At 42.9% G+C, this 10,319-nt stretch overlaps 1 protein-coding gene across 1 annotated transcript in view; it reads left to right on the forward strand.

Moving 5' to 3' along the window:
- si:ch211-267e7.3 (ADAMTS-like protein 2) overlaps positions 1 to 10,119 on the forward strand; it is a gene marked incomplete at its 3' end in the record, with an annotated part of 29,968 nt that extends 19,849 nt beyond the window's left edge. The window contains 11 exon segments of the mRNA XM_034206372.1: positions 233 to 313; positions 547 to 722; positions 1,346 to 1,694; positions 2,386 to 2,454; positions 4,493 to 4,760; positions 5,254 to 5,354; positions 5,932 to 6,058; positions 8,106 to 8,319; positions 9,284 to 9,439; positions 9,548 to 9,718; positions 9,943 to 10,119. Of these exon segments, the coding sequence (XP_034062263.1) occupies positions 233 to 313; positions 547 to 722; positions 1,346 to 1,694; positions 2,386 to 2,454; positions 4,493 to 4,760; positions 5,254 to 5,354; positions 5,932 to 6,058; positions 8,106 to 8,319; positions 9,284 to 9,439; positions 9,548 to 9,718; positions 9,943 to 10,119 (1,889 nt within the window).
- Positions 10,120 to 10,319: the final 200 nt, after the last annotated feature.

The following is a 10,319-nucleotide window of genomic DNA, read 5'->3' on the forward strand; positions in this document are numbered from 1 at the left end:
TACCACTAGTGAGTGGAGACGAAGGTTTTTGTGGTTTAGTAGAACTGACCCTGGAGCTGCTATAGATCTCGGTATCCTGGTTGTGACCCAAGAGAAACACGGGTTTGGGACATTTTAGCCATATGTCTGTCTCTTGTTTTATTCGGTACACAATGTGTTTTACCCTGCTCCCGGATGATAAGTTCATAACCTGAAAAATGGTGCCTGTGTGTAAAGGTGTTTCTTTCATCAGGCTATGTGTTCATCACCAACATCCCAGCTGGAGCTTCAGACATTCAGATCATAGAGAGACACAAGACCGAGAACATCCTTGGTAAGAACCCACGTCTTCTTTAAGGTCAATAAACTGAGTATATATGTGCTTTTACAATGTTAACAATGGTTGCATATTAGCTAAAGGTTAGCTAGCTAAACATTGACTGCAGATTTCACTAACCCGAGCCATAACCCTAACAGGACTTTCCAAAACAAGTTCTTGAAAATGACATAATTGTCTGTGGGTTCTGACCCAGTTCTGAATAGCACTGTTGATTCCCTTCTATCCAGCTCTGTCAGATGAAGCTGGTCATTTCTTCTTCAACGGAAACACAGTGTTTGACAACCCACAAAACTTCCACGTGGCAGGAACAGTGTTTAAATACCGACGTCCAGGCAATGTGTTCTCTGATGGGCTGGAGTACATCATCTCCCAGGGACCCACACTACAGGGCCTCAATGTTATGGTACACACACACACACACACACACACACACACACACACACACACACACACACACACACACACTACCACACACACACACACACACACACACACACACACACACTCACACCACACACACCCACACACCACCACACTCACTCACTCACACACTCACACACTCACTCACGCACTCACTCACTCACTCACTCACTGCACCACCATCACATCAACTCACACACACACACACTCCCACTCACCACTCACACACACACCTACACACACACACACACACACACACCCCACACACACACACACACACACACTCACTCACACACACTCACTCACACACCACACACACACACACCACAAACCCACACCCCACACACACACACACATAACATACACACACCAACACACACACAACGACACACACACCACTCACAACACACACCACACACACACACAACCATACACACACCACACACACACACACACACACACCCACTCACTCACACACACACACACACACGCACACACACACACGAACGGACACACACACATACACACTTGCACAAGAACATGCGTGTCTCGTGCAGGAATGAGTATGAAGTATTTTACCTTTTGCTTTTCTCTCTGGTCACAAAGTACTACAACCTGAATGGGAAGCTCCCCCACATCACCTTTGAATATACCACCCCCCGCACACCTCATGACATCAGCGCTGCGGAAATCATCACTACTGGACATGTGAACCTAACTTATAATGGGGTGAACAGGGACATGATAGCGACCAATCACAGCAGAGGGAGCATAACATCTGTCAATCACCAATCAGATGTACAGCTGCAGGAAGAGGAGGAAGTGTGGGAGATCAGGACCCCCAGCCCCCCTCCTCCTGCTGCCATCCTGCTGTACAGAGCTGCTGATGTCACCAGTCATGTGTTCAGGCATAATGATGTGGAGGAGCCAGGACCCCCAGGACCCTCTGGATACCGTGAGTCACACATTGTCTTCAGTTCAGCCTTTTATTTTTGTATTGCGCCACAAACAGCCAGGGGCTTCATGTTTCCAGGTCTGATTGTCCCGTTCTTGTGAACGGGACAATCAGAATCTGAATACTTGAATTATATCCCTGGGGAAATTGGAAGTAAAGTAAAAATAAAACTTATTTGTAGAAATAAGAAATAAGAAGTAAAGTAAAAAACGTATTGAAGGAGTTTCTTCCACACTTGAACGTGGCCAGATTCATATTTTGATTTTATTTTGTAAACACTTTTTTGATATGTTTGTGACCATGCGTTTATTTTTTAATTGTTGAGTTCAAAGCAAACTCTTTGGCGGACAAACTATGTTTCATTCTGTGTACTGCTTACTCTCGATACCTATTGGTTGACATAAGAGCCAAAATGAGGACGAGCGTATATGGCTACTACCATCCTGGCCAATGTATCTTTTAGCTCTAATGCACACCTGGCCAATGACACAGAGAGAGAAATGGAGAGCACATTTTTGACCGATTTGGAAATGTATAGTTAGCCTCCCTCATGCTTTAAGAAACAAATCCCTACCATGGAGTACTCTAGCAGTAACCTGTTCATATTGAAGTCTATCTGTTTTGTCTGTCGGACATTATTGTTCTCTATGTGTTTGATTTATTTCTCAGATCTTTTTTTCTGTTCACTTAGAAAGTTCCTCCAACTCAATTGACGAGCCCGCCGCTGCAGATGACAACACTCTGGTGCTGCCTTTCCCTGGTAGGAGACACTGATGAAGCTTCTTCTATATATATATATATATATATTACAGGAATACTTGTGGGCCAGCTTAGCCTTAATTAGACCACAAAGGTCTAATTAAGGCCGAAATCAAAGCAGAGACTGAGCTCCAGTATATACACTGAACAAAAATATAAATGCAACACTTTTGTTTTTGCTCCCATTTTTCATGAGATGAACTCAAAGATCTAAAACATTTTCTATATACACAAAATAACCATTTCTCTCAAATATTGTTCACAAATCTGAAACAATCTGTGATGGTGAGCACTTCTCCTTTGCCGAGATAATCCATCCCACCTCACAGGTGTGGCATATCAAGATGCTGATTAGACAGCATGATTATTGCACCTTAGGCTGGCCACAATAAAAGGCCACTCTGAAATGTTCAGTTTTATCACACAGCACAATGCCACAGATGTCGCAAGTTTTGAGGGAGCGTGCAATTGGCATGCTGACAGCAGGAATGTCCACCAGAGCTGTTGCCCGTGAATTGAATGTTCATTTCTCTACCATAAGCCGTCTCCAAAGGCGTTTCAGAGAATTTGGCAGTACATCCAACCGGCCTCACAACCGCAGACCACGTGTAACCACACCAGCCCAGGACCTCCACATCCAGCATGTTCACCTCCAAGATCGTCTGAGAGCAGCCACTCGGACAGCTGCTGCAACAATCGCTTTGCATAACCAAAGAATTTCTGCACAAACTGTCAGAAACCGTCTCAGGGAAGCTCATCTGCATGCTCGTCGTCCTCATCGGGGTCTCGACCTGACTCCGGTTCGTCGTCGTCACCGACTTGAGTGGGCAAATGCTCACATTCGATGGCGTCTGGCACGTTGGAGAGGTGTTCTCTTCACGGCTGAATCCCGGTTTTCACTGTTCAGGGCAGATGGCAGACAGCGTGTGTGGCGTCGTGTGGGTGAGCGGTTTTCTGATGTCAATGTTGTGAATCGAGTGGCCCACGGTGGTGGTGGGGTTATGGTATGGGCAGGCGTATGGTATGGACGACGAACACAGGTGCATTTTATTGATGGCATTGTGAATGCACAGAGATACCGTGACGAGATCCTGAGGCCCATTGTTGTGCCATTCATCCACGACCATCACCTCATGTTGCAGCATGATAATGCACGGCCCCATGTTGCAAGGATCTGTACACAATTCCTGGAGGCTGAAAACATCCCAGTTCTTGCATGGCCAGCATACTCACCGGACATGTCACCCATTGAGCATGTTTGGGTTGCTCTAGATCGGCGTATACGACAGCGTGTTCCAGTTCCTGCCAATATCCAGCAACTTGGCACAGCCATTGAAGAGGAGTGGACCAACATTCCACAGGCCACAATCAACAACCTGATCAACTCTATGCGAAGGAGATGTGTTGCACTGTGTGAGGCAAATGGTGGTCACACCAGATACTGACTGGTTTTCGGACCCCCCCAATAAAGCAAAACTGCACGTTTCAGAGTGGCCTTTTATTGTGGCCAGCCAAAGGCACACCTGTGCAATAATCATGCTGTCTAATCAGCATCTTGATATGCCACACCTGTGAGGTGGGATGGATTATCTCGGCAAAGGAGAAGTGCTCACTATCACAGATTGTTTCAGATTTGTGAACAATATTTGAGAGAAATGGTTATGTTGTGTATATAGAAAATGTTTTAGATCTTTGAGTTCATCTCATGAAAAATGGGAGCAAAAACAAAAGTGTTGCGTTTATATTTTTGTTCAGTGTAAATACCTTTAGGAAAATTAAAAATTAAAACGATGATAACTGAAATATCCTGTTCTGATACAAGGGACATTTTTACTGGAAATATTTTTATATTTTCCATTATACCTTTGACACTATTTAATTGAAAGATGTAGAATTCAGCCAAGTAAAGCAAAAATGTCAAAAATAATGACATTAATTAAAGAAAGAAGCAAACATTCCAAAATGTAGAAGAACATTTAAATAATAATAATGTATTAATAATCTGAATAATAACCTCCATTTGTGTGTCCTCTCTGTAGCACTGCCAGAAGACACCCCCTATCTGCTGCTGGAGGACTTGCACTACAACCAGACACACTTACACACACACTCCCTCACTCAGTCAAACACACACTCTGTTGAACACACACTCCCTGATCCACTCTCACTAGCACAAACAGAAACACATTCAGACATGCTCACAGACACACACTCTGCTACACACACCGAAAGAGAGAGTGGCACACACACTGGGGTCCTGGTACAGCTGCAGCAGGGGCCCTCCGTCCAGGCTGCAAACACTGAGAGGTACGAGCTAACTGCTGTCCGTGCTATTAGATGAGATATAACGTGTTATTATAGCTTTGAATAGGTCAATATAAGATAGGAAAGATATTATATCTAATTGTGTAAGTCGTTAAGATCAGTCCTGCTATGATCTTGTATCTTAGTGGCTGTTGTACAAGTTTGCCTGCAGGGTTTCAGAAGTAATTGGCATAATAGAAATGAGTATATGTCCTGGTGCAATGTTCAAATTGCAGGACACACAATATGTTTTAAAGGCTGTATATGTGTATATACAATTTGTATTTGAATTTCGTGGAGCTGCAGAGATATACTGGCCCACAAATCATATTCTACCTCAAAATAATTGCAATTACTTCTTTGTTCCCAATAGTGTGAGCCTACTTATGCTCCAGTTGTTTCCCTCACTGTTACATAACTGAATGAACTCACAGCATGATCATTTGGATTGAATCAAGTGGAAATGTGAAAGATGTGCCTGTCTGTGTCCCTGCAGTAATGACTTTGATGTGGGTCTGGAGCCCGACATCAGTCTGGCGGACATGTACCGCTGGAAGGTTTCTGCGTACGCTCCCTGCAGCTCCACCTGCACAACAGGTACACACACACACAACATGTAACTACACACACTTATTCTGTGTTTTGATAATGCACATTCAAAAGCTTAGTTAAAGAAAATATCAGTATGTGATCGGATGGACTGGATGTTTTATATTGCACATCAGAAAACAGAGACAGAGCCCAGTTTAAACATTATTCTTAATACATGATCATTTAGTTTACAGGTAACCATGGCAACACTTCACACTGCATTACTCTCTGCAGTGAAAGGGATGACTAATGTCATCTGTGTGCTTTTATTTGATTGTATTTTATCCTATGTTTTTATTGTGTTTTGTGTTTTTAGCACTTCTTAACACGTGGCGTTTGTGGTCATTTATTGTTTTATGATTCCTATGATGTTTTAATGTTTTGTCAAGCCCTTTGTGACTTTGTCTGTGAAAAGCACTTTATAAACAGATGTATAGACAGATTCTGCTTATGGTTAATAATAATATTTTGGGTTTCTACTCAAATGTTTTACTAAGCTTTAGTTGAATCAGCTATAGATAAAGTACATGTAAACAGTGAAGCTCCTTGAATGTGTAAACAGTCTGTGTGTGTATATTTGTAGGTATCACCACCAGTTATGCCCTGTGTGTGCGGTATGACGGCAGCGAGGTGGACGACACTTACTGTGACTCTCTGACCAGACCTGAGCCAACACATGAGTTCTGCACTGGGAAGGAGTGTCCTCCAAGGTACGTCTGTCTGTCTGTCCTTAGACCTGGAGACGTTATCTACTTTCTTTATGTCATCTTGATTTATTCAAGTAGTCTGATTTAGATATCAATTTTGTTGAGCATGATAAAAGAAAAAGAAACATTTGCAAGAACAGAAACAACATTTATACACGATAACTATCACAAGCGAGTACAAAACATTAGATCGTGTTCATGTGTTACTTGTTACTGGATGATGTAATGTAGCTACTAGATTCAAAATATAGATACAATGTGGGATAGTTTGGAGATTTATAAAACAATAAAATGACATGGCTATTTATTTATTGAATCGTTTATTTGGCAGGAACAATGATGAACACTTAAAACATAAACAAATGGTCAAGCGTAACAGTGCCAGATTTACCTTTGAGCTCATTTCCATCCGCAGTCCCTCACATAAAACATTTAAGAAAATTACATTTGACAAACATAGCAAAAACAAAATACATGATATGCAAAAAGTGCAAAAGAGCAAGAGCAGCATAAACAAAGTATTTATGCCATGGCAATAGAATATAGCAGCAACGACATATAAAGTGCCAGAGAAGATGCAAGAGCTACATAAAGTGCAAGAGGAGATACCCCTGCATTAAAGTGCATTTAGCGGTGATTGCACGTATGGTTGTTTCTCAACCATTCTTTGAGTTGACCTTTGAAGCTATTGAGAGTGGGACAATCCCGTATCTCAGTTGGGAGGCTATTCCACAAAGAGCTGCCTTTAATGGAGAGGACAGTTTGTCCACCAGTCTCCTCTGGTTTCTGACCGAGTGCAGCATCCAGTGTGTTTTTTGTGGATGAATTCCCCTAAGGGAGGGGGGGCCAGTCCATGTAAACATTTATAAAAAAACACGTACTTTTAAAAGACTTCAAATTGTCAAAACTTAAGAAATTGTGTTTTTCAAGGATGAGTAAGGCTTTCTGTCAAACACCTTGATAGCTCTCTCGTACAGCTGTTCTATCGGTTTCAGGTTTGTGGCACAAGCAAACGACCAGTTTGTAAAACAGTATTCAATGTGGGATATAATCATACAGTGGAGGTATGACTTTGCAGCATTGACAGTTAAGAAAGCTCTAATTTGTTTAAAATGTTGCAAGTTGAATTTAATGGTATTTGATACTTTCTTAATATGTTTCTTAAAAGTCAAGTTTGAGTCCAATATGACTCCAAGATACATGAACTGGGAGACTAGTTCTATTTCTGCTCCGTTTAAAAACACGTTGGATCCTTCTATTTTGACTGGTCGTTTACTGAACATCATGCATACTGTTTGTTTTACGTTTAACTGTAAGCATATGTTGTTCAGCCAGTGTTGAATCTTGTCCAAAGCATTTGAGAGACAACATGAGATCATTTCAGTGTTCTTCCCGTGTACAAAGATGACCGCATCATCGGCATATATTTGCACATTCAACTCAGGACATACATTGGGCAAGTCATTTATGTACAGTGAAAACAGTAACGGTCCAAGAATGGAACCTTGTGGAACCCCAACAGGGTTGACAAGGTAGGGGGATTTGGCACCGTTGACCAAAACACACTGTTTTCTGTTCGATAAGTAAGACTTAAACCAATGTGTTTTACTCCTTGTCTGTAATAAGGTTTGATACAGAGGACAATGATGGGTCCAAAATATATCATTATTGATCAAGTGTAATGCTCCATGACACACAGTGTTCCCCCCGACAATTCACAACAGCACAGACATGGAGGAATACTGCAAAATAGTTTGACGCTTAATAGAAGACAGGCATCCATTCATTTTATACAACAAGCCTATTTGGATTTTTTACATTACGTTAATATATTGATTAGGACAGGGATCTGACCCTATATAACATACTGTATGTAGACTAGTCATTTAGCTGGCATTCTACACATTGTTGCTTACAAATGTCCTTAAAGAATCAAACAAGGATATCACACACAATCAGTGTTAGCTGAATTAGCAAGGACCTCTCTTGATGTGGTTTTATTCACTGTGTTAAACAGCAGACCTGACCTGTCCCCCTCCCCTCCCCTCAGGTGGGAGACCAGTGGGTGGAGTGAGTGCTCCCGGACGTGTGGGGAGGGCGTTCAGTATCGTACGGTGCGCTGCTGGAAGATGCTGTCGCCTGGACTCGACTCGTCAGTCTACGACTCCCTGTGTTTGACACATGACCTTCACAAACCGGCCAATAGAAAGGTCTGCCACGGCCAGAGCTGCGGCCCCCAGTGGGAGGTGTCCGAGTGGTCAGAGGTAACATCCCCAGCCACTGATACCATTATGAACTATGGTGTCTTCTATCAGGATCAGAAATACAGAAGATACAAACACAGCATAGGACAGGTCGGAGTTCACACAAGGACAATTAGAATAACAAATCAAAATCAAGAGACAGTATAGATTCAAATAACAAAAAGGTTTTTAAATGTTTCTACCTTAATCCTGTTGCTGCTAAAACATATAAACATAAGAAGTAAGAATGTGCTATTAAAGATAAAATAAGTAAAGTCAAATGTTTAGTAAATCATAAAAATAATAAAATATGATATAAACATAAGAAGTCAGAGTGCCTGACACAAAGGGAGATATTGTTGGGCCGCCGTATAGCTCACTTAGTAGAGGAGGCAGCCCATGTAGCTGGATCAGGTTCAGTGCCGCCGGGGACCAATGACACGCCTCTTCCCCTGTCTCTCTCTTTCAACTATGTCTCTCAAAGAAAGCCACTGGTAGCCCAAAACAAATCTTGAAATCTAAGACCTACAATTAAAAGAACAACATTATAATCAGGGCATCCATCCATTTATTAATCTTAAGTCGTTGGGAGAGCCAAATACAGCTCAAATGTTTGCACACAGGCTCTACAGGATCTCCACACAGGGAGGCAGCCTCACCCTGTGCTGCTTTCAAACCTTCACTAAACTACAATATTTTAGCAATAGTATTCTGCATGTATCCATCTCTGTTAGCATCCTGAACGCTTATAAACGCTGCGACTATCACACTAAGAGTCGGTGCAGTGCTATAATTAACAGACAGCTGCTGAAGATTGAATGCTGAGTTTAGACTGCTGTAACATAATGCAGACAGCTGAGGGACTTAGCAGTATTGATCTCTGCACCTGTGTGTTCTTCATACTGTATATGTGTGTGTGTGTGTGTGTGTGTGTGTGTGTGTGTGTGTGTGTGTGTGTGTGTGTGTGTGTGTGTGTGTGTGTTAGTGCTCGGCGCGCTGTGGCTCTCGGGCCGTTCGCACTCGGGAGGTGCGCTGCTCCATGGAGATGAGACTGTGTAACAAGTCCTCTCAGCCAATAGAAAGTGAGGAATGTGAAGCTCCGCCCTGCGACAGAAGATGGACTTTCTCTGACTGGGGGCCTGTGAGTTTAACAACACACTCACACTGAACACACACACGCCACACACTCTCCTTTAATATTAAGTGCACGTTACAAATGTTTGATCAAAATGGTGTGTCACTGTGCCAGTGCTCCGGTGTGTGTGGCGAGGGGAGGATGGTGCGTGCGGTGACGTGTCGATCATCGGAGGGGGTGGTGATGACAGAGGAGCAGTGTGACCAATCACTGCGCCCGCTGGCCATCTATCCCTGTGGAGACAGAGACTGCGCCCCCCACTGGGTGGAACAAGAATGGCAACAGGTACACAATTCCGTAAACCTGTTTCCACTGCAACTTCATCAAAAAAAAGAAAATGTTGTTTTGAAAAGATTAAGGTCATATGAAATTAATCTATTTGCGTTTATCTTGCTGTTCTGAGTTTGTTATGCTTGTCCTTTATCGTATCCATTGTAATTAGCTTTGGATAAAAGTGTCAGCTAAATGAAAAGTAATTTAATCAGCAAAAGATTTTCTGTGTGTGTCAGTGTAATGCTACATGTGGGCGCGGGGTGCGGCAGCGGCAGGTGGTGTGTGCCGGGCTGGAGGCCGGTGTGTTCAAAGAGTCTCCAGACAGCAGCTGTGAGCAGGGCAGCAGACCAGAGAGCAGCTCCTCCTGCTTCCAGAGACCCTGCTCCAAGTGGTTCACCACGTCCTGGTCCCAGGTAACTGTCCAGCTGTCCGTCTCAGGCCAGATTCCTGCACCCTCATACATATTGACAAAGTGTCCGTGTGAGATTTGTTATTGCTATGTATTTTGGGTGCAGTAATTCAGGCTGTAGGGACTTAGCTTGGGAACCGGAGTTCCACTGGTTTGATTCTCATAAAACACACTGAATGTATGGAAATAATAATAATAATAAAG

This window comes from Gymnodraco acuticeps, unplaced genomic scaffold, assembly GCF_902827175.1.
Source record: "Gymnodraco acuticeps unplaced genomic scaffold, fGymAcu1.1, whole genome shotgun sequence".
In the NCBI taxonomy this organism is placed as follows: Eukaryota; Metazoa; Chordata; class Actinopteri; order Perciformes; family Bathydraconidae; genus Gymnodraco; species Gymnodraco acuticeps.